Source organism: Macroventuria anomochaeta (assembly GCF_010093625.1).
Source record: "Macroventuria anomochaeta strain CBS 525.71 unplaced genomic scaffold BU25scaffold_5, whole genome shotgun sequence".
Taxonomy (NCBI): domain Eukaryota; kingdom Fungi; phylum Ascomycota; class Dothideomycetes; order Pleosporales; family Didymellaceae; genus Macroventuria; species Macroventuria anomochaeta.
Window position 1 is genome coordinate 575,189 of NW_022985366.1, and position 22,229 is coordinate 597,417.

Consider the following 22,229-nt stretch of genomic DNA (forward strand, 5'->3'; position numbering starts at 1 on the left):
TCAGTTGTCTCAAATCTGCATGATGCCTCACCCTGGAGGGCGCCAACACATGGTCATCCCCATCCCATGCTCGCTAACAGCGGCTGCGCTACCAGGCCACATGTAGTGCTCAAAGTTGAGGATCGTTGAGCAGACCCCTACCTCTCATAGCGGACCCTGGAGGTCTTTACTACCTCAACACTCAAAGGAAGAGTTCGACGTTGTGGTAAATTGCTTGGGTCTGGCTTTTCTCGCTGTTGCCAAAGCGAGGTGATCTTGAAACTCCTGGGAGCAGGATTCTAGGAGTCTAGTATGCATAGAGATGTATGAAAGACGATATTGGAGCGAGGCTGTAGACTGGGGTATCCCATCATTGGAGGAGCAGTCTGGAGGTACTTAGACTATTGGCACCACGGAGGTAGATAAGGGTATCTTGTCAATAAGTGCAACTATCACACGGCTATATCGGCTTGCTCTTCGCCTTGACGCGTGCAGCCAGCTTCTTGATATCCACATCACCACTTTCGTCGACCTTCTTCGACTTCTTAGGCTGTCTCTCAGGCTCGTCGCCTTCTCTCCCCTGCTTCCTCTTCTTACGGCCCTCTTCAAGCAGAGCCTTCATACCAGATGTCTCCTTGAACCTTGGATTTGTTGGATCGATAGCAAATTCGTGGCTCTCGTACAGCTTCGCAAAACGAGGATCACTTGTATCGATCTTGAAGTTGTCCTCCACGATCGGAGTATTTCTCTTGCCCTTTTTGCCTTTCTTCTTCGCCTTTTCAGCCTTCTCGATCTCATTCATGTTGAAGTGCCGGATCTTGTTGTCCTCGTCGTCAGCCATGAGCAGCTCAAGCTTAGCACGTTCCGCTGCATTGACGGCCTCTTCTGCTTCCTTCTCTTCGCGCTTCTTCGCTCGCTTCGACCTGTTCTCTGCCTTCCGTTCTGCCTTCTCGACGTCTTCGCCGTCAGAGGCGAAAAAGGGGTCGTTGAACGGATCGTCGCCTGCCGCGGCTGTTGCAACTTCCTCAACTTCAGCGTCAGGGTCACGTCCCTCTCTCTTCGCCTTCATCCTCTCTTTGCGCTTAGCTTTCCTCTCCTTCTCCTTGCGGATGTGCTTCTCGATCGTAGTCTCGTTGAGCGGGATCTCGTTCTCAAAGACCGAGCCACCCTTGCCCTCGCCCAATAAACCTCCAGAAAAGGTAATCTGCATCTCTCCGTCAGGCTTGGGGAAGTCACGGTCCCGTTTCGAAGAAGACTTTGTCTTTGACTTCGACGATTTGCTGGGAGCCTCAAGACCTAGAGCTGCTCGTAGGCTGGCAGCCTTGTCCGTCTTAGCTACCTCCTCTTCATCCTCAGACGATTCTGAGTCGCTACCGAGGTATGCTTTAAGCTCATTCTCGTCAATCTCTTTCCTTGAGAATGCGCGCTTCTGTACTTCCTTCCGTGTTGTGTCCTCGGCATCCCAAGTCAGCTTGACTTTCGAGTGCGTGAGTGCATCTGTGGTGAACTCATTTGGCTTGTAGCCGTCCGGCAGCTTTGTGCATTCGTCATTGGGATCCTGGTCGAACTCGGTGCCATCTGGTACGAATCGGAGGTCGAAGAAGTTGGCACTGGTCAAGTACTCCCGCCCGTCTAGGTTGTCATAGATAGACTTGGCCACGGTCGCCGAGGAGCAGGTAATGACTGCGTAGTAGTAGCGCAAACGATCGAGTTGATAGCTTCGCAACTTCGTCGAGTCGAATTCTTCGCCGTTTTCGCCTTGCTGCAAGTCCTCAACTTGTTCGTCGTCTTCGACATCGGACGCATCCGAATCGTCGTTTAGTGTTGTGATGCTATCTTCGTTCTTGTTCGCGGTGGATGCGAAAATTTCTCGTGGCGGTCCTTCGATCTCCTCACGCTGCATGCGCTCCATGCCGAACTCACTGGGATAGATGACCACATTCATAATGCGCCCGTCTGCTGGTACAAATGAGTTTGCGACAGCCATTATATCGCTCGCACGAATGTTGTCCCAGTCCATATTGACTGCCGCTAACCGCGAAGAAATTTCTCCAGTAGGCACCTCATTGTCGTCACCAGCTAACTCCACTTGCTCCTCAACCTCCTCCTCTTCCTCGTCACTAGAACTCTCATCCGATGAACTCTCGAGTCCACCGTCGCGAATAGGGTCGTATCCCTCTTTTTGCACTCTCTCCAGCTCCTTCAATACTGACTTGTCCCGCTTCTCAGCCTGAAGGTTTTCAGGTTCCTCATCGTCACTCTCTTCGTACTGCCTCTCAAGAGCCTTCTTCCCAGCATCCTTGGAGATCTTTCGACCATATTTGTCTACCGTCGCCTTATTGTAGAAGTCTGGGTCGCTCCGTAGCCGCGAGAATCGAGGATCGAGCTTGGTCTTAGTGTGCTTCTTCGACGGGAGCCTGAATCGAGCGTCGCTCTCGAAGTTGGCAAAGCGAGAGTCGCCTGAGCCTGCAGGCTTTGAAGGCTTCGCAGACTTCTCGGCTTTTGCGCTCTTCACGGGAATGGTTTGTCGCTTGGGGAGTGGCATTATGGCGGTGGTGGAGGCGGGAGGTCTTCAGTGAATCTTGTGTAAGGAAAGCGCGACACAAAAAGTTCGAAATTCTGCCATTGGCGGTAGCGAGCGGAGCTACAGCGATTATTATTGGTTCAGATGCGACAGGGTTTGACGGAAGCCTGGATCTTTTTGCGGGAAGGGAGCGGGGGTGTAAACGAGAATCAAGGCCTCACATCATGGACACGCGACTGGCTTTGGGAGGCAACAACTCTCTCAACAACACCTCAATCTTTAAAACACACCGAAGACCTCCTCGTGAATAAATAGAGCCTTGCACAAGACTTTTGAATTGCATCAATGCCTTACCCTAGGGTCCTCACGTACGTTCTCGCGTCTGTCGGGAGCTTTTGTCCGCTTTAGGAAGACTAACTTGCCTCCACAGTCCACGCACTTTCACTCTCATCACAGCGATGTCGCTTGGTGGAGGTTACTTGATGATCAAGTCAAAATCGTTGGCGGAGAAGCAGAGGGAGAGAGCTGCTGGTGATTACAGTGTGACGGTGGACAGATCAGGTACATGGTACTTCATGAGGCCCTGTTGGTCAACGGCCACGGCCTGTCGTTGTGGCAATGCTGACTCTTACTCCAGGCGGTGGCATTTGAATGATAAGCAATGTTACGGCTTACGATCATATCACGCGAATAATTTGAACGGATTCGAGCAAGTTCACACAGAAACTCCGTTGCTGTTGGTGATCATTCTGTACACAACGTTGACAGTATAGTGCCCTAATGCCTGCATTGAACAAGTCTCAACTTCATGTATGCTTTCGGAAGAGCACAATCGTGTCAGAGATCTTCCAACCAGAGCTTTCGTGATTCTTGAAGCTCAAGATCTAATCCTGGGAGTGGCTTACTCAGTTCAGTTAGCCCTTGCACAGCTCACCTTGAAACGCTGCGGCCTACGCGAAATCACTAAGAATAGACCACAGATCCACAGCCTCACCACCAACCAAACACTCCACTCAACGTTCGAGGTATTCGGTACCATGACTTGGATACCGTTCATGTTGTCTACACTCGACGGGGCAGCGGAAGAATCTTGTGCCTTTTACACTTGACACTCTAAGCACCTGGACAAGCGCCTCAGCCTCCCAGCCGCAAGCATTTACACCGCACTTGTCAGCTGTCATCCACTTCAGCTCAGACCAATCGGAGGAGCCACCTCCCGTACGAAGTAACGAAATATGAGTGTGAACATGCTGCTAAGCCTCGCAATGCGCTGTGTGCTTATAATACGACGATGCGCCAGCTTTGAAGAGACTTCGACACCCGGATAACAACAGCATTGTGCACGCCACCGGCATCGCAAACCCATGACGATTCTACCTCGACCTCAACAGCACTTAGACAGTCTCTAGACAGCGGCCGTGAGGCTTTCGCTATTTCATACCGCCTCTGTCATACTAGCGGGCAAGCATCTTGATCTTGCTTACCAATATGGCGAAGTCTGCTAGTTACTACAACGTGGATGATTTCAACGCCTATAAGAGGAAGCAAGGGAAATGCCTGCCACCAAGGGTCAACGTTCTAGCGGCTGCAAACCATATTCAGGCGCTCTTTGATGCTAAGAAATTCACATGGGGCTTTATGGGCGGGTTGTCGATGCTGTGTCTGGGATACAAACGCGAGATGCCTGACCTCCACATCGCTTACGATGACAAGGACTTCGAGCGACTCAAGTCCAAACTAGAATCTGACCAGCGGTATGCTTCGTCTGCTCGCATTTGTTCACAGCTGCTGATGACTCAGGGTTCGGTTGCCAACAGGCGTGAATCCACTTCTTCCATTCAAGATACTTGTCTGGACTGGTCCAGAGTACAAGGATCAAGGTTGTACGATAAATTCAAGTATCGAGCTGAATCTGGCACCTTCAGGTCTGTTGTTAACCATAGCCATATTCTAGTCCAACATTGACAGGTTCCAGGCTCGTGTGGTACTCCAACAGTTGGTGCCCTTATCAGAAATCTGATCCTGGTGGGCTTGAAAACATCCGGTGGTCAGCAGATGACATTTAAGAGTCTGAACATACGGTATTTGATGGCTTCCATGCTAGCTTACTGCAAGGCTCTTGACCTCTTATGGGATCCCAGGAAGGACATCCTGTACCTCTGCAAGAGCGATACTGTGGAGGTGCAACGAATTCGCTCACAGCTCAACACTCAAGAAGTAAAAGAGCTGTTTCTAGGCACCTCATTCTTTTCTCGACTACCTACAGAGGACCAACGCCTGTGTTATCGAACACTTCTAGACACCGAACCGCCACCGATCATGGCTATAACGCCGCCAGCACCGCAGATCCCGAAACCCGTCCGCCAGGAACTGCGAGTGTCAGAGAAAGACAGTGATACAAAGGCCCCTCGCTCACGATACAGAAACGCCAGCGGACAGAGAAGTAGCAGCAGTGGCAAATCGGATCATCAAGCAACTCAAATCGAACGACTACAATCGATGGATCACCTCCAGGACCTGAGACGATTGCCTCACATAGAGGGAATTCAGTGTGTGAATTTTGCAAAGCCTCAATCAGTCTCAGCGGTGGCTGCTACCAGAAGAGCACGCAAGTCCATGCCGAATCTGATGGCTGCTCACAACACAGCACCTGTTTCACACGTTAGCGCTCAAGATGCCAGAAAGACTACAAACGAGCTACAGCAGCATCACGAAATGCCTCATGTCACTCATGCGCCAAGCCAACCATCTTCGACCAGCTCACAACAAGCCCACACGAGCTCGCAACTTAAGTATGGAGGCGGTTTCAAGCCTGAATGCATCAGAGCAAAAAATGACACCCAAGATACCAATGAAGGTTTTTCGCTGGGTCAGAGGACTCTTACAAATCGTACAGATTCTACCAGAACAGACTCGACAGGAACGCCAATCCAGGGGATACAATCTCAGAAGGGAAGTCTCCATGTTGTGCGTCCTCAAGGAGAGGAAGTACCTTGCCAGCAGTACTTTCAAGGAGAGAGTGCCCCGCCGCGTGGAAGGCTCCATTTGGTCGGCCCTGAAGGAATACATGGCGGCCTTGAGAAGCCTCAACATACCATACAGCCGCAAGCTCAACATCAGAGACACCACCAGTATGCTCCTCCGCCCCAAACAGAAGCAGCTTTTGTCTTCGAGCTTGACGCGACGGCACCATCACAACCTGCTTTCACCGCCGAACTACCAGCCAATTCCATCGTGCCATCACCTGTAGAGCAACGCACATCTCAAGATCATGCGGCTTCGAATGGCCAGGCTGCTATCAGACCGCCTAACCCGCGCACAATGTCCGCACCTCTCGGGCTCGAATCACTTCCGGCCAGTCTAGTGGCTGGCGGACCAGGCATACATGTCCATCGTCAGTCACTTAGCCATCCTGAGACCTCATATGAGCCAATGCTCGATTTCTCTACACGTCAAACGAACGCTTACAGGTACTCTTCCTACGCATTTCCGCAATCTACGAACTCCGATAGTCTGCATGCCTCGTCAGAAGAGGCTACCGCATCAACGTACAAAGCGTACCGTCCATTTGTAGTAACAGACGAGCTCAGCAGAACTGACTCTGTGAGTTCCGTGTATGGGCCAGGACACAAACGCAATACGTCAAACGATTCGACCGCGTCGCATGACTCGAGTAAGCTTGCAAAAGAGTACCAGGGACTGCTGAACTTTGAGGAGGGTTACGGAAGCGATTGAGGGCTCTTCTGAGGTGGATCCTGTATCGCAGAGTTGAGTCCTGGTCCATCTAGTAAAAGGTCACCCCAGACGGGATTTAATCATGAAAACTGAATCGTCGAAAGCTACAAGTGAGAAAAGCGTAGAAAGACCGAAACCGAGAACGGCATGCAGCACATGCACGTTGCTGACCACTAGCGAGCTGCTCCTTCCATACCCATGCCTACGCCTGCCAAATCAACATGAATTAACAATTGATACACATCCAATTCTTATCTCCTCCGAGCATCTGTCCATTGTGCAAACACCGCAACCTTGCTATCAAGACGTGGTCTGCTACAAATTGCACGCCACCGGCAGCGGAACCTCGGACCTAAGATGCTAACGCCGCAGCTTCCGCACATGCGTCACTTTGAGGAGCGTCTCCGTTGCCCGACATTCGTCGGCGACAGCAACTTCGAGAAGTGCCCAACGGACGAAGAATGGACCCCGATGGCCCGCTAGACGTCATGAGCACGCCAGATCGCTGGAAAGAGCTGGGAGCGTATAAGAGGAAGCGGCACCCGCCTTAACGTTGCCGTCAACTGCAAGCTTCTCGAGCTTAAGAAAAACACTTCACCAAACATCCCCAAAAACCAATTGAGCAACCAAAATGCCTTCTCCTTTCGGCGATGTTCCGGTAGCGAAGTCGCTGCTCGACTTCCAGCGCGTCCTCTCCCCAACCGCCGGTGTCCGCGTCTCACCGCTTTGTCTCGGAGCGATGAACTTCGGTGATGCATGGAGTGACGCGATGGGCAAGTGCGATAAGAAGACTGTCTTTGAGATCTTGGACTTCTTCTACGACCAGGGCGGCAACTTCATCGACACGTACGCATCACAGCCCAAGCTAGGAGGTCGTCAGTGGACTAACACAATTGCAGTGCCAACAACTACCAGAACGAGGAGTCCGAGACCTGGATCGGCGAGTGGATGCAAGAGCGCGGTCGCCGTGCTGAGATTGTTCTGGCTACAAAGTTCACAACTCTTTACCCAGACCCGAAAACTAGGCCCCGTCAAGCTGCCAACTTCTCCGGTAATTCGACAAAGTCGCTCCACCTCTCGCTTGAGGCGTCCCTCAAGAAGCTCCAGACCGACTACATCGACTTGCTCTACGTCCACTGGTGGGACTTCACCACAAGCATTCCTGAGCTGATGCAATCGCTTAACCACATGGTGCAGAGAGGCAAGGTACTATACCTTGGTGTGAGTGACACACCCGCGTGGGTTGTCAGCAAAGCCAACCAATGTAAGCCCTCAATTTCTCCCCACTCACCATCATCAACGCAACTAACAATGTGTAGACGCCCGCGACCACGGCCTCCGCCCCTTCTCCGTGTACCAAGGTCGCTGGTCGGCCGCGGAACGCGACTTCGAGCGCGAAATCATCCCCATGGCGCGCGACGAGGGCATGGCACTGTGTCCCTGGGGCGCTCTGGGCGGTGGAAACTTTACCACTAAGGAGAAGCGCGAGAACAATGAGCAAGGCCGCAATTTTGGCCCTGCGTCCGACAAGCACATCAAGGTGTCCGAGAAGCTTGAGGCTGTTGCGAAGAGCAAGAACACGGCTATCACATCGATTGCGCTTGCTTACGTACGAAGTAAATATCCGTACGTTTATCCCATCGTCGGTAAGTTGTTCAAAATACGCCCATATGCGTTGCCCTATACTTATCCCATTGTAGGCGGTCGTAAGATTGAGCACTTGAAGGGCAATATCGAGGCGCTTGGTATTGAGTTGGGTGCGCAGGAGATCGAGGAGATCGACTCGGCGGTCGATTTCGAGGTCGGCTTCCCGATGAACTTCCTCTTCGAGTTCGGTGGAAGCAAGTACAACACCAACAAGACCAGCGCAGATGTTGGACTGCTGGCGTATGCTGGCAACCTGGAGGTGCCGCCGCATCAGCAGCCGGTTAAGCCGCATGGACTGCAGGGGTATGGGAGGAACCAGTAGGGGAAGCGTGGACGAGCATAGATAGAAGTTCAAGATGGTGTTATTATGAAGAATGATAGCAATCCTTCTACACTCGCTGTCCTAGTATCGATGCTGTTGCCGCTGTTGCCGCTGTTGCCGCTGTTGCTGCTGTTGCTGCTGTTGCTGCTGATGCAACTGCTGTGGGATGCCTGAGTCCGTACGCTTCACCACTACTCGCCCATCTAGTCGGGCAGTCACAAGCCCAGTGTATCAAGCGAACCAGTCTTTCAAGTCCCACCCACACACGCGGTGCGTATTCGCCATCCTCGATACGCCGCGCATATTCGACACTAAACGGTACAGATCTTGCCGTAGAACTCTACTCCCACTTCGTCCCCCTGAGCCTCTGCATCAAATACTCCACCTCGACCTCTTTCGTCAGCGGAATAACCCAGTCCTTATACATCGCCACAACCGCGTCCGCATTAACCTTGCTCACCCCATCGGCCGCCAAATCGGGATCGGTACCGTACGTCTTCGCCTTGAGCCGCAGTCTCTCCAGCACCTTTTTCTCCACTGCAGCGTTTGTGATCGCGTCGTCTATCCCCTGGCGGTCTTCGGCTTTGATCAGAGCAGCGAATCGCTCAGGTTCTTTCTGAAATTTGGCTTCGGCTACGAATTTCCCGAAGTGTATGCGCCGGCTGAGGGCTTGCAGACACAGCACGTCGCAGGTCCCGGCGCTGCCGTAGTTCTCCTGGCTCTCCCCCCTATCGCCGCCGGCCTTCTGCAAACACGCAGCGGGGAGGATGTGCTGGGTGTAGCAGTCCTTCAGCTTGCTGTTTACGTTTACCTCGTTCTCGTGCAGGATCTTCGGGTAGTGCAGAGGCTTGAGAATGGGCTCTTGCAGCACGTCCGGGAAGAAGGGGTACTCGTCGGGAGAGTTGTAGCGGCGCACGAGCGACTGTAGGCGTTCTTGTTCGCGCAGCATCCAGTCGAGGAAGGAGAGCGAGGGGTCGCCGATGTCGACAGCGCCGGGGACGTAGATAGTGGCGTTGAGGGGGAACTGGACGCGCTCGATCAGGTGGAAGGTGATTGTGTCTTCGAGCCGGCTGCGCCGTGTCAGTGAGTGTTTGCAAGTGGAGCGTGGGGGGAGAAGGACATGAGCTGGAAGCGGATGTTGGCGAGGTCGAGCGCCTTGGAGGCGTCGGAGAGGTCAATTGCTGCGTCCATGGTGCCGAGGTACTATCTGTAGTGACAGTGTTTGTGTGTATACAGAGGATTGAGGGCATGGTGACTGGCGCGCAGCTAAGCATAAGCCCGAGCGAGGTCGGCGCTATGTGAGAGCGCTGGGATGACGCACCTAGGCCGCTCCACTCCCGACCAACGTTGAAGTCTGAGCTCCGCAATCCAAAACGCCTCCCCCCCCCGAGTCTACACACGACCACGCGCAACACCGGCCATCGAGACCCCCACGCACCGCATACGAATACGCGACCATGGCATAAGCGGAAGCCCTCACCACACCAACTCACGTGCGCATCCCTTCACAGCTGCTCGCATGCCACCCTCGGCCCGCCGTGGCTCGCCCGGGCGTGGGAGATCAACAAGCCCGCGGCCCTTGATACCGCCCGAGCACGAGGATGCGAGCCTCATAGACAATCTGCCCGATGTATATGCTCCCCACAGCGACACGACACACAGCGATGCTAACCACGCCAGACGCGCCAGCTGCAAGCCTTTGGCCGCAAAGTCACCGCGACCGCCAGCAGCCTCATAGGCACCGAAGGCGTCGCCCAGCACTACCAAAACGCCCTCGGAGAGCTCCACCGCGAAATCCGACGGCCCATGCTGCAGCGCTCTGTCTTCTCCTTTGCCAACACCACGCCCCGCGAGATTGTGCGCTCGCGAATCTCCGTCCCCGAGATCCAGCAGCGAGCGCTGTCGTACATCCCCGACGAGATCCTGCACAACATCCCCGAGGACACCAGTGAGTTCTCGCTGTTCCAAGGGTTCCAGGCTTCGCTGCCAGATGAGCCGGTCAGGGGCTCGAAGCATGGCAAGCGCAATGCCAGAGGGCAGAGGCTGATTGGGGAGGAGCTTGGCGACGAGGACGCGAGTTTGCCGCCGTCTATGCAGAAGCTGAAGAACCAGAAGCACAGTATGAGCCACCGGCTGGAGATGATGGGCGTGCGGAAACACATGTGTGTGGCTGAGATTCTTGAGATTGACAACAAGATCGCGAATCTGAACACGCTGCGCAAGATGACGCTGGATCGTCTGGCAGGGCTGGAGATTGAGGAGGCTGAGCTTGAACAGGATCTGCTGGGCGTGGACAACAGAATCGAGGACCTGCAGGAGGAGCTGGACGACGCAGCAGCGCTTGCGCCCAAGTCTCCTGAGAGGCCGTCGACTGCAGAAGAAGAGGCGGGAGCAGAGGATAGCTTCATGTCTGAGTCGATCTACAAGAAACTCCCCAGTCCAAAATCGAAGAAGCACGTCAAACGACCGATACGGCGCATATCGATGCCGATTCTACACGAACACCTCGAGCCAGGATCGAAGATCAAGGAGCTACCCGCACACAACGACACCATCACAGCTCTCGACTTTGACGCGCCGTGGGGAACACTGGTCACTGCATCGCTGGACGACACCGTGCGCGTATGGGATCTGAGCGCTGGGCGCTGCATTGGCATGCTCGAGGGCCATCTCTCCTCAGTGCGCTGCCTGCAAGTCGAAGAGAACATTGTCGCAACAGGATCAATGGATGCTACCATCCGCCTCTGGGACCTCAGCAAAGCCGAGTACGCGCCCCTCGACAACCGGATAAACAAGCCCGGCGACGACGACGACGACGACGACGACGGCCTCGCTTTCGAGAACTCTGCGGATGCGCCGCCCGCTCCTCCGCCAACGATTATGCAAGACTGCCCCATGTTCTCCCTCGAATCTCACGTCGATGAAGTCACGGCCCTCCATTTCCGTGGCGACACACTCGTGTCTGGGTCAGCAGATAAGACGCTCCGGCAGTGGGACCTCGTCAAGGGGCGCTGCGTACAGACTCTCGATGTGCTATGGGCTGCCGCGCAAGCATCTGCAACCGACACAACGAACAACGGACAATGGCGCGGGACTGGCCGAGCTATGGATGCATCTGCGGACTTTGTCGGCGCTATCCAGGTCTTCGATGCCGCGCTGGCATGCGGTACCGCGGATGGCATGGTCAGGCTCTGGGATCTGAGGAGTGGGCAGGTGCATCGCAGTCTGGTTGGACACACAGGGCCGGTCACTGCGCTGCAGTTTGACGATGTGCATCTTGTTACTGCGAGTGCGGATAGGAGTATTCGGGTAAGTCACGACCGCCCACCCGTATCATAGCGTACCGTTGCTGACAACACGACAGATCTGGGATCTCCGCACAGGATCCATCTACGACGCCTACGCCTACGACAACGCGGTCACAAGCATGATGTTCGACGCCCGCCGCATTGTCTCCGCTGCCGGCGAAGATGTGGTCAAGGTCTACGACAAGACTGATGGAAGACATTGGAACTGTGGGCCTGGTGCTATGGAGGAGGAGGGTAGGAGGAGTGTTATTGAGAGGGTGAGGATAAAGGACGGATATCTGGTGGAGGGCAGGAAGGATGGCACTGTGGGCGTTTGGTCGTGCTAGTGAGCGTGTAAGAAGAGATGTACATATTGTATGCAAGGCTAGATCTTGAGGCATAGCAAGCGTTGTACTACTAGAATCGATTTGGTCCACCCTGCAATTTTGGCTGCCTCGGATGTCGTATGTCACCTCGCACGCAGGAGCGGCGACCAAGCCAGATGGAAGGTCGCGGAAGAGCTAAACAAGCACACGCGCGTGCCGACACTGAAGTCTGTAGCGTGGAGATTTCCCTGGCAGCTGGATCGCTGTCTGGCTAGCTCCGATCCGAGCGTTGACGTCAGCTTTAGCATCTGCAACATCAACAATTCTACCGCGAGCTTTTTCGCCTTGGAAGAGGACAAGGCTCAAACAACACTCGCTTTGACTCTATCTCCTACGATATGCGTTGAATCTTGCATCTAGCTTTCATCAATTGATACCCTACTATATCCCTTCTGCACCTCTATCCCGCTGCCCGGACAGCTGCACCTCCGGTCGCCGCCATGCTTCCGCGACAAGCTGCATCGCTGTCGCGCGTCTCCAACATCTCCTCCAGAGCCTCGCCGCTGTGCAGACGAGTACCCCAAGCTACACTCTCGCTGAACCGCTCCTTCTTCACAAGCAATGGCAACCCCGAGGCGAAAACAAGACGCGCCCAGCTGCTGGGTTCGGGTGCGCTCAAGAGCTCGCGCCTGAGCAAAGACAACGCCTCCCTCGTCCGCTCGCTCTCGTCCAAGCCGCTCCCCTCGCCAAACTCCCGATTCGCACGTTACGCATGGCGAACAGCAGCATGGCTGGGCACGTTTGTGGCGGTTAGTGGCACCCTCGTTGTCGCCTTCTTCATCTACGATGCCACCACGTACAAAGAAGAGCCGGATGCGGTCGACATCCCCGTCTCAGAGCTGGCCTTGAACCCGCGAAGGGGTGGTCCAAAGAACCTGCCCATCGCCGATCACTTTGTTGACGATGACGATTGTCCGGAGAACAAGGCCGTCAAGCACAAGCCCAAGCTGGTTATCCTGGGCACAGGCTGGGGTAGCGTTGCGCTGCTGAAGACATTGAACCCCGATGAATACCACGTCACTGTCGTCTCGCCCTCAAACACGTTCCTCTTCACACCCATGCTGCCGTCCGCGACTGTCGGCACTCTCGAACTACGGTCTTTGGTTGAGCCGGTCAGGCGCATCGTCAGGAGGGTCCATGGACACTTCCTCAAGGCGAAGGCTGAGGATATCCACTTCTCTGAGAAGCTCATCGAGTGTTCGTCTGTCGGCGCCGATGGCAAGGAGAGCCGTTTCTACGTTCCCTACGACAAGCTGGTCGTTGGTGTTGGCTCCGTCACGAACCCCCACGGCGTGAAGGGTCTTGAGAACTGCCACTTCCTCAAGGATATCAGCGATGCACGATTGATCCGCAACGCTGTCGTCCGAAACCTGGAGACCGCATGTCTGCCCACAACGAGCGATGAGGAGCGCAGGCGGCTGTTGTCATTTGTTGTTTGCGGAGGTGGACCCACTGGTGTTGAGTTTGCGGCTGAGCTGTTCGACATGCTTAACGAGGACCTTTCCAAGCAGTACCCGCGCATCCTGCGCAACGAGATCTCCGTTCACGTCATTCAGTCCCGAAGCCACATCCTCAACACGTACGACGAGGCTCTGTCGCAGTACGCTGAAACTCGCTTTGCGCACGATGCAGTCGACATCCAGACAAACGCTCGCGTGAAGGAGGTTCTACCCGACAGGATCTTGTACTCGCAGAAGGGCGAAGGCGACGATGCGAAGATTGTCACCAAGGAGATCCCCATGGGTTTCTGCCTCTGGTCGACCGGTGTATCGCAGACCGACTTCTGCAAAACCCTTGCCCAGAAGCTCGACGGCCAAAACAACAAGCACGCCCTCGAGACTGACACCCATCTCCGCCTGAACGGCTCGCCTCTCGGCGACGTCTACGCCATCGGCGACTGCGCAACAGTCCAAAACAACGTCTCAGACCACATCGTCAACTTCCTCCGCACCACCGCCTGGGAGAAAGGCAAGGACCCCGAGAAACTCCAAATCTCGTACGCCGACTGGCGCGGCGTCGCCAAGCGCGTCAAGCAGCGCTTCCCCCAAGCCGCAAACCACCTGCGCCGCCTAGATAAGCTCTTCGAGCAGTACGACAAGGACAAGTCTGGCACCCTCGACTTCGGCGAGCTTAGAGAGCTGCTGTTCCAGATCGACTCAAAGCTCACGTCGCTCCCTGCTACGGCGCAGCGCGCCCACCAGCAGGGTCAGTACCTGGGCCGCAAGTTCAACAAGATCGCCCAGGCGGCTCCGGGCATGGCGCTGAATGATATGGACTACGGCGACATCGACGATGCTGTGTACAAGGCGTTTGAGTACAAGCACCTTGGTAGCTTAGCGTACATCGGCAACGCAGCAATCTTCGACTGGAACGGCTATGGATTGAGCGGTGGACTTTTGGCTGTTTACCTCTGGAGGAGTGTGTACTTTGCGCAGTCTGTCAGTCTTAGGACAAGGGTTCTTCTTGCGATGGACTGGACGAAGAGAGCGCTTTTTGGACGTGGTAAGTCGAGCTTCACGCTGAACTTGATGGATGAGTGGTTAACACACGACAGATATGATGAACTTCTAGACCCGGGCGACTTGCATAGACCTTTCCTATTCTTCTATCGCCACAGCGGCGGTACCTTTCTACTAGACGTAGCGTTATTGTATAAATACCGACCCTGTTCAAACAACAAGCCTTTTCGCAGCTACTACAACTACGAGCCCTGCACACCAGCAAAAAGATACAATCGCCCATGCTCGCCAGCAACGCGGTGTTTTATCGCTACCGAGGTCATCACGGGCGCAAAAAGGATAGTTGTTCTCCGCTCCCAGAATCGAACTAGGGACCTTTCGATAACAATGAAGCTATTACAGTCGAACGTGATAAACCAACTACACCAAGCGGAGGAATGCAACCCGAAGGATGCGCTTGTTACTTTGATGTCAATTCAAACATTGGTTTGCAATATAAAGTAAGTCAACACATCACGTCAACAACTGATGAGCAATTGTTGAGGTAACCAGATCACGAGAAGTCGGTGGGGCTGAGATTTGACGGCTGACAGCTGCACAGTCAGAACTAGCGACTCTCTTCCGTAAGCGAGCAGAGATTCCGCGCATCTTCGGGTGCATCCCCCGCTTAGTGTACTTGGTCTATCACGTTCGACTGTAATAGCTTCATTGTTATCGAAAGGTCCCTTAGGCGCGCCGAGATGCGCTCGGCGGCCACATCTACTGTGGCTCCGAACCTCAATGCAAGAGTCGCTGTTGTGTGTGCGTAAATCCCACAAAGTAATGCAGAGGTCTTGATTGAATCCTCGATTCGCTGAGACTTCGCTATGTAGACGCGTTTGAAGTCGTACAACCATCATATCCTTACACACGGCGGAGACCTCGAAGACCCCCCACTCACGATGAACAAAAATCAGGCCAACGACCCGATCAAACCAACCACACCTCCGGCACCCATCAACAGAGCCCTTACGTAGTTCAATTTCTCAAACTTCGTCAACAGTCCCCTAACCTGCTCCTCTTCCTCGTTCGTCGGCTCTCTTCTCGTCTTCTCTTGAGGATCACTCAAATCGCTCCACTGGCTGATATCATACTCGCCGTTCACGCTCTCCTCGGCTGTCCGAGGTTTCGCATTGATGGATTGTCTGTATGAGATAGAGTCGGCACTATGGCTTCCCCCAAGATCCTCATTGCGCTTGATCAAGTCGAAGTTGGTGGGGATCATGAACACGCTTGTGAACATCGCGGTTGAGAAAGAGAGTACACTCGCTGCCAGAAAGAGGCCTGGTTTGCCTTTCACCACATGCGGCAAGACGCTGCTGAGTGTTCGCGCGGAGGCAGGCAGCGCGGCGTAGGCAAGGTATGCAAAGCCCGTGGACGAAAGAATGATCCCCGTTGGCGCTGTGTGTGAGCCGCGGCTGAAGAGCCAACGCAGCATGGGAAGAGAGCGCGATGCGGGTTGGGAGCGCATCAGGGGAATATCGAAGGCGGAGAGTGCGGCTATGCCGCCGGATGTGAAGAGGGCGGTGGATATGCTGAAGATTTGGATGGCTTGGGTTACTGACATTCTCAAGGTCTGTTTGTAGTGCGTCTTTGATTGGTGTGGAAAGTGTCTGTCAATGCTGTTATGGGGTTTGTAGGTGTTAAGATTATGTGGATTTGGTCGCACTTTGTATTGCATGTGATTCGGATCCCGAGCGTCGCGCAGAGTGCGGAAAGTCCGACATTGCGATGTGTGATGTCATGTCGAACTTCAGGCCATCCACTCCCACAACGTGCAACATCGGCACTACAAACTACGATCACCGACTTTGTTGATCAGTCTTCCCGATCTTACTCGGTCCTCTTGTTGACTCTGGGCAGTGCGAACCAGCATACAAGCATAGCCCCATATAACACCAGCGCTACTGGGTGAAGTACCCAAGTTCCTACCGCTTGCGCTAGAATACCTGTGGTAAACGGAGCAACTGCACCTCCAGAGCTGCCTGCAGATCCAATGAATCCGATTGCTGTCGTTTGTAGATAGCGAGGTACGAGGCGTGAAAAGATGGTCTGCGCACATGGGTAGACAGGACCAAGTAAGAGGCCCAGCAGAGAAACAGCAACGGCGTTACCAATAACGTTGGGAATCAGCCATGCCATCAGTTGGAGAGCCATAGTGCCTAGAGTGAGTCCAACCACGTAGTTCTTTTCACCAATCCTTGGTGCAGCGTGTGTCAGAACAAATCGACCGATAGTGATACCAGCCTGCGCGACATTAGCGATACACTTTGTATGAATGAATTCCTCCAACATACCCAGAAACCAGCTGTCACATATCCGACTTTTGCCGGATCTCCATCTCTGTAATTGATAAGGTACGAGATGATCCAGCCCGAGACTGCAACCTCCGCTCCTTGGTATGCAAAGATGAATAGCGCACCAATGATGGTGACCTTGTTCTGCAAAGCAAGCTTCAACTCCTTCATCTTCGATCCAGATTCGGCCGCGGCATTCTGTCGGCTGGCTGTGATTTCGAGGGCAGTAAGGAGTGTGTCAGACGAGTCCTCTTCGTAGTTGTGGAAGGCCCATGCTGCGAAACCGACGCAACAAAACCGTAATCCGAGCAGGAAGAAGTAGAAGCGCGACCAGATCAAGCCTTGCGAGACGATGGCTGTTCCAATGATGGGTGCAATAGTACCACCGACCCCATAGCTACCATGAGCTGCTCCAAGTACGGCGCTTGACGGTTGAATGTTTGCGCAGAACACATTGTTCAGAGCAAGGCTAGTTGCTGCACCGTAGCCTATGAAGAAGAAGCTGTAGAGGAATCAGTGCCGAAAGACAATGTAGGCTGGTCACGTACGCTATGATGACAAGAGGGAATGGAGGAGTGCAGACAAGTATGATATAGGCAGCAATCAAGAAGATTTCGGCGTATATCAGCGTCTTCGCTCGGCCCAGCTTGGCTAACACCCATGTCACCAGAGGTGCAGCAGCTATGAATCCCACAGCATTGCCAACGAAGACAAGGGACATGATTGTATGGGAGTTGTGGTAGTAAGCTTCCATGTATGGAATCAGAGCACCAACGACTGAAGATGGTTAGAAATTCGATGTTCCACGTTATGGGAGAACCGGTACCTTACCAGCATCATTGAGACCATTGCCAAAGTAGATCATACAACAGCATAAGATCCTCCACTTGTTCATCGGCGGATTATTCCAGGTCTGTACTAGGCCGACCGCTTCGTCTTGCCTATGGGCCGGCGGGCAGCTCATCTCAAGCTCATTGGGCGTCTTGGGCGTTTGGGTGCCTGTCTTGGGTTGTTGGTCGAAGTAGGTTCCATGGCTAGCATCTTTGCCAGGTTTGATAGGTTCAAGCTCGATGTCTGGCAGAACTCCAATATGAGGTTGTTTGCCTTGACTCTTCTGGTACGTTGGTGCAGGATTGGTAGGAGCCACGGATTGGATGTCGAACATGCCATGGAGGCTGGAGGATGCCATCTTGCTTTACGTTGGGTTAGTAGATTTACCAAGCCAGAAGTACGCAAGGAGATTTGAAGAAGCTTTAATCAAGGTGCAATGCTCTACGTGCGTAAAGGTCGGTGGGTGGAAATCTACCCAAGGCAAGCAGAAGAGAAGGAACTATAAGCTGAGCGCCTTGGGCAACGGATGCGGGTCCGTTCTGCAAAGGGAAGACCATGATAACCGTGACTAGAAAGAGCGACAGTCACGGGTGTCATCGGGTGTTGTTGCTGATAAATGGATACGCCTGCTAATGCGGAGAGCCGCACTAGTAAAAAGATTCTCTGGCACGCGTATCTACGGTAGAGCGTTCCCCCGACATTCATCCAGTGAGACAGTCATCCATTGTTGCATGCTTACTGTCCGTGAAGATCCTATGGATGAATGAGCTCTCCATGACTGGGTCATTATGCATGCTGCTACACAGCATCGATCATCCACACCTATCTAACACTCAAAGAGGAACCTATCCGACGAACCCTTGACGCTTGAAAATGCAGTACGAGGTAAAGAAGGGCGTCAAATATCTAGAAGGGCTGTGGAAGCGTTTCCCAAACCGTTCGCATAGTGCGAGGTCGGCTGTGGGGAGAATTACCTCCTCGGCCACTACCGAATGCCGGCTTCTTCCCTGCAGAGCCCGTGCCCCTCCAAAATCATTGCGGTTTCTTGATCGGTTTCACGAGTTACACGCGTATAACCACACCGATACATTTTATACCAGCACAACACAGTCACTATGGGCCGCCCAAAACGCCAAGTACTTGCCACGATCGAAGACACGATTACGCCACCTGATGTCCTGCCAGACTCGCATCTCATCGCGCGCATTGTGAAAGCAGAGGGCAAGAATCTCTACAACGCTGAGCTGCCTGGTGGAAAGTCGATTCTCGCAGAGCTCGAGGCCAAGTTCCGCTCGACGGTGTGGATAAAGCGGGGCAGCTATGTCATCGTGGACGCGTCTGCGTTGGCGGATAGAGATAATAAGCTGGACGGAGAGATTGTGAACATAGTGAGGGACGAGAAGGCGTGGAGGAAGATGTCATACTGGTAAGTGTGAATGCTACGACTGGGGTATGTATCGATGTGCTGATTATGCTAGGCCGAAGGAGTTCGTCAAGAAGCCCGCCTACGAGGACAGCGACGAGGAGGAGTCGACGGTTGGGAAGATGCCGCCTTCCGATTCGGACGAAGAGTGAGCTTATTCTGTATGCTCATGGTCCTCTTCGATGATGCCCTTCGTCGCGCCCACGAATTCGTTTCGCGTCCCCCACCATGCGCCGGCTACGGTCACAGCCAGCACTCCAACGACGGTCGCTGAGCTGATCGGTGTACTCGGGTACACATTCCAAGCCCATTCCTGCGCAGCCCAGAGCGCATACTGGATGACGGGGTGGAAACCTGCTTTCCAAAACAGGAAAGGTGTGGTCCATGCAATATACGCGTAAAATTGGTAGTGCAGCGATCTTGCGCACAGCATTCCAATAGCGGTTGCCGTGAGAATAACCGTCATAATGAAGTCAGGCGTTATCCTCTTCGATATGGTGTCCTGGTCTCTGGGTTCCTGGGCGGGCAACACAAGTTTAAGAAAATTGCGAGGTGTGCGTTTAGAAGGCTTGATCCAGCGTGTGTAGGCGAAGAACAGCAGTAGGCCAGCATGAACGGCCAGAAGGCCAATCGCAAATGGCTTCGACAAGAATGTTTCCTCGGAGACGAAGCGCCAATTGACGGTCCATTTGTAGAAGAAGGCTCTGGTGAACTCAAATGCGCGGCCAAAATAGCTGAAGCTCTGCTTCCTGAATGGATATCCAAACAGAACCTGTCACCATTAGATAATGCATTCACCATCTGCATGTTCCAACATACCGAGACTTGGAAGATGATCATTGCTTGCGTAATGGCCTCCCTGCTACCCAGCGCCTGAATCATCAAGATGCCCATAGCCGGCAAGGGCAACAGTAAACTCATCTTGACATTCAGACCCGTGGTGTAGAAGAAACTCCCCAAATGCCACTGATTACGCTGGTAGCAATAAATCGCCGCCCACAGCCCTAGCACTGCAAAGCAATCATTGAAGCATCTCAGCATGAAAATGCTATGCAGCCTCTTACTCAAAATGAGCAGCGGGAAGACATACGGTGGGACCTATCTTGATCAGCTTAATCCCCCCTCTCATAAACAACAGAAGCACATACCTTGGCTTTCCTATAGCATTGGAACACAATCGCCAGAGTAGCGAGGTAGATCAGCGCAAAGATGTATTGTGCTCTTTGGATGTCGCGCCCCTGATCCGTGAGCCGGTACAACTGCTTGTAGATCCAGACATGCGCGCCAGGATATACAAGGGGTCCCGTGCCGCCCACAATCTTCTTATAGTCTCTTTCGCCTTTGAGGTATATCTCGATCTGCTGCATGTATGCTGTCCAGTCGATTTCTGTGTCTATTGAGGCGTCAGTCGTAATCCTTCCAGAACACGTGTTCTCGTGATGGCGCGTACAAGCAACTTTATCAATGATGATACCGCAGAGCGCTGCATCTGCCACCAGGAGTAGAGGCGCTATCCATTTCGTGTTGCTAGGATTATAGGCGATATCGTATGCTTGGCTGAGGAGCGACATGGCGCCGGGAGTTTGGTGGCGTTGATGTTGGGATTAGTAGAGGTCATATAGAGAAAGCTCGATCACGTGTGTAGGTCTCGGGTTTCAAGATTGTAAGCACTCAAACCGGGAACCGTTTCAGACAAAAATGGTTCGGGCGATGCTTGGGCGATTATTTGAGGGTTGTAGTTGGTGGGTGCGGAGTGGGTGCATGTTGGTGTGTTCCGATTATTCTGGGTTGCTTCATAATTGAGGTTGAACTATTGTAAAATCTTCTATGTAATGTCGATAGCCAAATACAAATGCAAGCCGTGCAACAACATAGCCGACAGATACTATCGCCAGTAACGCCAATGAATGCATGGTCATGTCCCGCCAACTTTTCGGGGTATCCTTTTGTACAAGAAAAAATCAACATTGTGCCGTCACGCCTGAAGCTAGTGCTTCTTCTTCTTTTTGCTCTTCTTCCTGTTCCTCTTCTTCTTCTCCTCGGCTTCTCCGTCAGCCTCAGCCTCCGGCGCGGCCGCTAGCATTCTGACGTTACCATACTTCTGGCGGATCTCCTTCTCGAATTCGTCTTTCTCAAGGCGGAACAGAGCCATGGTAGCTCTTGCATCTTCGACTGAGCTATGCGCGCCTGTCTGGATTTCCACACCAAGCAATTTCTGTGTGAGCATCTTCAACCCTGGTGTCCATCCTGCCTTTGTTGCCAATTGACGGAACTTGGAGAACTTGGAGGTGTCGCGAATCAAGCGCTTGTCGTGCTTCAAAATCAAGACATCCAAATCATTCTTCACAGCGTGACCGACGAGTATACGTCCTCCAAGCAGGATCTTGAGATCACTGCGTACCTCTTCGAATGTGCGTGCGACATCTTTGCGCAGGTGCTTCGGTTCGATGCCGGAGACGGCTGTGCGGTAGTCGGTGACTTCAACCTTGGGAGGCATTTGAACGTAGGAGTCGTAGACCTGATGGCCATGATAGTTGACCAATGACACTCTTGCCAATGCTGAGTCGCGGTTGGGCTCTGGGCCTACACCAACCATTTCACAATCAAGTGCGACGTATTTGCCGGGTAGTGCGGTCTCGGAGACACCCTCGTTCTCGATGTCGGGGAAGTCGGGGTGAGGTGTAAGGATGTCGTCGGCGACAGCAGCATCCTTCTCGGATGTGATGAGTGGTGTGCGCTTGAGCTGGGGTGTGGAGACACTACGGGTGAGCGTCTTGACATTGTGCTGCTTGATTGATGCGCCAACAGACGCAGGTTCCTCCATCTTTTGCCGTTTCCTCGATGCAGGAGACTTGTGTGGTGCAGGTTTTTTGGCTTCGTTCAAGTATTGCCGGGATACACTTGTAGACCTGTCGTTGGACTTGAAGGATCGCTTGCGCTTCAATGAGGTCGGCTCTTCGGTGGAGGTCTGAGATTTCGAGGATGTTGCGGGTTTCGAGGCCTGGAGTTGGGCCTGTAGCCTCTTCCAGTTTGAACTGAGCTCTGGTGCCATATCGATGTCACCTGCGCAGCATAGCGGTGTATATGCCGTCCCTTCTCTGGTTGTCAACGTCGATGCCGTTTCAATGCTCGAGTCCCCGCAGGAACTTTTGTTTGAACGGCCGCACTAGCGCACTATTCTGCCGAGGCGGTAAAGCAGGCAACACCGCGACGAAGGGACCGCAACACCATCAACTTCATCACGACATCATCCACCACGACGCGACTCAAACCCCACAGTAATCACCAGGCGTTTGTCGC

At 53.5% G+C, this 22,229-nt stretch overlaps 13 protein-coding genes and 1 non-coding gene across 14 annotated transcripts; 7 read left to right on the plus strand and 7 right to left on the minus strand.

The window, feature by feature from the left end:
- Nucleotides 1–439: 439 nt before the first annotated feature.
- On the minus strand, nt 440–2,534 carry BU25DRAFT_488586 (uncharacterized protein; the record flags this gene model as incomplete). Its single annotated transcript, XM_033711360.1, has 1 exon — nt 440–2,534. Exon 1 carries the CDS (start codon nt 2,522–2,524, stop codon nt 440–442), a length of 2,085 nt encoding a protein of 694 aa, XP_033565349.1. The 5' UTR covers nt 2,525–2,534.
- Nucleotides 2,535–2,823: 289 nt separating this feature from the next.
- Nucleotides 2,824–3,428, plus strand: BU25DRAFT_407698 (uncharacterized protein). The gene is made up of 3 exons (XM_033705616.1): nt 2,824–2,871; nt 2,934–3,064; nt 3,141–3,428. The coding sequence occupies exons 1-3, from the start codon at nt 2,849–2,851 to the stop codon at nt 3,152–3,154; spliced, it is 168 nt and encodes a 55-aa protein (XP_033565350.1). The 5' UTR covers nt 2,824–2,848; the 3' UTR covers nt 3,155–3,428.
- A 563-nt stretch (nt 3,429–3,991) lies between these two features.
- BU25DRAFT_333971 (uncharacterized protein) lies at nt 3,992–4,457 on the plus strand (the record flags this gene model as incomplete). The annotated part of the gene is made up of 2 exons (XM_033702511.1): nt 3,992–4,257; nt 4,304–4,457. 2 exons carry the CDS (start codon nt 3,992–3,994, stop codon nt 4,455–4,457), a joined length of 420 nt encoding a protein of 139 aa, XP_033565351.1.
- BU25DRAFT_225353 (uncharacterized protein) lies at nt 4,192–6,554 on the plus strand. Its single transcript, XM_033701363.1, has 2 exons — nt 4,192–4,257; nt 4,304–6,554. The coding sequence occupies exon 2, from the start codon at nt 4,559–4,561 to the stop codon at nt 6,236–6,238; it is 1,680 nt and encodes a 559-aa protein (XP_033565352.1). The 5' UTR covers nt 4,192–4,257; nt 4,304–4,558; the 3' UTR covers nt 6,239–6,554.
- BU25DRAFT_225354 (aryl-alcohol dehydrogenase-like protein) lies at nt 6,555–8,290 on the plus strand. Its single transcript, XM_033701364.1, has 4 exons — nt 6,555–7,084; nt 7,138–7,502; nt 7,558–7,884; nt 7,939–8,290. The coding sequence occupies exons 1-4, from the start codon at nt 6,870–6,872 to the stop codon at nt 8,205–8,207; spliced, it is 1,176 nt and encodes a 391-aa protein (XP_033565353.1). The 5' UTR covers nt 6,555–6,869; the 3' UTR covers nt 8,208–8,290.
- Nucleotides 8,291–8,547: 257 nt separating this feature from the next.
- Nucleotides 8,548–9,398, minus strand: BU25DRAFT_455489 (chorismate mutase; the record flags this gene model as incomplete). The annotated part of the gene is made up of 2 exons (XM_033709944.1): nt 8,548–9,277; nt 9,328–9,398. The coding sequence occupies 2 exons, from the start codon at nt 9,396–9,398 to the stop codon at nt 8,548–8,550; spliced, it is 801 nt and encodes a 266-aa protein (XP_033565354.1).
- A 178-nt stretch (nt 9,399–9,576) lies between these two features.
- BU25DRAFT_386097 (mitochondrial division protein-like protein 1) lies at nt 9,577–11,936 on the plus strand. Its single transcript, XM_033704386.1, has 3 exons — nt 9,577–9,837; nt 9,888–11,516; nt 11,572–11,936. The coding sequence occupies exons 1-3, from the start codon at nt 9,727–9,729 to the stop codon at nt 11,839–11,841; spliced, it is 2,010 nt and encodes a 669-aa protein (XP_033565355.1). The 5' UTR covers nt 9,577–9,726; the 3' UTR covers nt 11,842–11,936.
- A 384-nt stretch (nt 11,937–12,320) lies between these two features.
- On the plus strand, nt 12,321–14,451 carry BU25DRAFT_428890 (uncharacterized protein; the record flags this gene model as incomplete). Its single annotated transcript, XM_033708525.1, has 2 exons — nt 12,321–14,382; nt 14,435–14,451. The coding sequence occupies 2 exons, from the start codon at nt 12,321–12,323 to the stop codon at nt 14,449–14,451; spliced, it is 2,079 nt and encodes a 692-aa protein (XP_033565356.1).
- A 235-nt stretch (nt 14,452–14,686) lies between these two features.
- BU25DRAFT_t33 lies at nt 14,687–14,774 on the minus strand. The gene has a single exon. It is a non-coding gene; the product is annotated as a tRNA-Tyr (tRNA).
- Nucleotides 14,775–15,291: 517 nt separating this feature from the next.
- BU25DRAFT_334111 (uncharacterized protein) lies at nt 15,292–15,945 on the minus strand (the record flags this gene model as incomplete). Its single annotated transcript, XM_033702517.1, has 1 exon — nt 15,292–15,945. One exon carries the CDS (start codon nt 15,943–15,945, stop codon nt 15,292–15,294), a length of 654 nt encoding a protein of 217 aa, XP_033565357.1.
- Nucleotides 15,946–16,087: 142 nt separating this feature from the next.
- Nucleotides 16,088–18,087, minus strand: BU25DRAFT_225403 (MFS general substrate transporter). Its single transcript, XM_033701365.1, has 4 exons — nt 17,507–18,087; nt 17,224–17,452; nt 16,676–17,177; nt 16,088–16,625 (listed from the first exon to the last, which is right to left on the minus strand). The coding sequence occupies exons 1-4, from the start codon at nt 17,862–17,864 to the stop codon at nt 16,212–16,214; spliced, it is 1,503 nt and encodes a 500-aa protein (XP_033565358.1). The 5' UTR covers nt 17,865–18,087; the 3' UTR covers nt 16,088–16,211.
- Nucleotides 18,088–18,243: 156 nt separating this feature from the next.
- On the plus strand, nt 18,244–19,089 carry BU25DRAFT_407705 (nucleic acid-binding protein). The gene is made up of 2 exons (XM_033705617.1): nt 18,244–18,932; nt 18,985–19,089. The coding sequence occupies exons 1-2, from the start codon at nt 18,622–18,624 to the stop codon at nt 19,079–19,081; spliced, it is 408 nt and encodes a 135-aa protein (XP_033565359.1). The 5' UTR covers nt 18,244–18,621; the 3' UTR covers nt 19,082–19,089.
- BU25DRAFT_407706 (glycosyltransferase family 58 protein) lies at nt 18,802–20,505 on the minus strand. The gene is made up of 4 exons (XM_033705618.1): nt 20,380–20,505; nt 20,078–20,322; nt 19,749–20,027; nt 18,802–19,701 (listed from the first exon to the last, which is right to left on the minus strand). Exons 1-4 carry the CDS (start codon nt 20,498–20,500, stop codon nt 19,084–19,086), a joined length of 1,263 nt encoding a protein of 420 aa, XP_033565360.1. The 5' UTR covers nt 20,501–20,505; the 3' UTR covers nt 18,802–19,083.
- A 259-nt stretch (nt 20,506–20,764) lies between these two features.
- BU25DRAFT_407707 (uncharacterized protein) lies at nt 20,765–22,214 on the minus strand. The gene has a single exon (XM_033705619.1). It carries the CDS (start codon nt 21,979–21,981, stop codon nt 20,917–20,919), a length of 1,065 nt encoding a protein of 354 aa, XP_033565361.1. The 5' UTR covers nt 21,982–22,214; the 3' UTR covers nt 20,765–20,916.
- Nucleotides 22,215–22,229: the final 15 nt, after the last annotated feature.

What these genes read in the sequence shown, in the direction of transcription:
- BU25DRAFT_407698 (XM_033705616.1), top strand. Translation starts at nt 2,849, where the DNA reads ATGCCTTACCCTAGGGTCCTCAC. An exon ending in CCTTACCCTAGGGTCCTCAC is followed by an intron (nt 2,872 to 2,933) that starts GTACGTTCTCGC and finishes TTGCCTCCACAG; the next exon opens with TCCACGCACTTTCACTCTCA.
- BU25DRAFT_225353 (XM_033701363.1), top strand. Translation starts at nt 4,559, where the DNA reads ATGACATTTAAGAGTCTGAACATACGGTATTTGATGGCTTCCATGCTA.
- BU25DRAFT_225354 (XM_033701364.1), top strand. Translation starts at nt 6,870, where the DNA reads ATGCCTTCTCCTTTCGGCGATGTTCCGGTAGCGAAGTCGCTGCTCGAC. An exon ending in TGTCAGCAAAGCCAACCAAT is followed by an intron (nt 7,503 to 7,557) that starts GTAAGCCCTCAA and finishes AACAATGTGTAG; the next exon opens with ACGCCCGCGACCACGGCCTC. An exon ending in GTACGTTTATCCCATCGTCG is followed by an intron (nt 7,885 to 7,938) that starts GTAAGTTGTTCA and finishes ATCCCATTGTAG; the next exon opens with GCGGTCGTAAGATTGAGCAC.
- BU25DRAFT_386097 (XM_033704386.1), top strand. Translation starts at nt 9,727, where the DNA reads ATGCCACCCTCGGCCCGCCGTGGCTCGCCCGGGCGTGGGAGATCAACA. An exon ending in TCATAGACAATCTGCCCGAT is followed by an intron (nt 9,838 to 9,887) that starts GTATATGCTCCC and finishes TAACCACGCCAG; the next exon opens with ACGCGCCAGCTGCAAGCCTT. An exon ending in GTGCGGATAGGAGTATTCGG is followed by an intron (nt 11,517 to 11,571) that starts GTAAGTCACGAC and finishes ACAACACGACAG; the next exon opens with ATCTGGGATCTCCGCACAGG.
- BU25DRAFT_225403 (XM_033701365.1), bottom strand. Translation starts at nt 17,864, where the DNA reads ATGGCATCCTCCAGCCTCCATGGCATGTTCGACATCCAATCCGTGGCT. An exon ending in CAATGGTCTCAATGATGCTG is followed by an intron (nt 17,453 to 17,506) that starts GTAAGGTACCGG and finishes AACCATCTTCAG; the next exon opens with TCGTTGGTGCTCTGATTCCA. An exon ending in TTCCCTCTTGTCATCATAGC is followed by an intron (nt 17,178 to 17,223) that starts GTACGTGACCAG and finishes ATTCCTCTACAG; the next exon opens with CTTCTTCTTCATAGGCTACG.
- BU25DRAFT_407705 (XM_033705617.1), top strand. Translation starts at nt 18,622, where the DNA reads ATGGGCCGCCCAAAACGCCAAGTACTTGCCACGATCGAAGACACGATT. An exon ending in TGGAGGAAGATGTCATACTG is followed by an intron (nt 18,933 to 18,984) that starts GTAAGTGTGAAT and finishes TGATTATGCTAG; the next exon opens with GCCGAAGGAGTTCGTCAAGA.
- BU25DRAFT_407706 (XM_033705618.1), bottom strand. Translation starts at nt 20,500, where the DNA reads ATGTCGCTCCTCAGCCAAGCATACGATATCGCCTATAATCCTAGCAAC. An exon ending in CATCATTGATAAAGTTGCTT is followed by an intron (nt 20,323 to 20,379) that starts GTACGCGCCATC and finishes ACGCCTCAATAG; the next exon opens with ACACAGAAATCGACTGGACA. An exon ending in AATGCTATAGGAAAGCCAAG is followed by an intron (nt 20,028 to 20,077) that starts GTATGTGCTTCT and finishes TGATCAAGATAG; the next exon opens with GTCCCACCGTATGTCTTCCC.
- BU25DRAFT_407707 (XM_033705619.1), bottom strand. Translation starts at nt 21,981, where the DNA reads ATGGCACCAGAGCTCAGTTCAAACTGGAAGAGGCTACAGGCCCAACTC.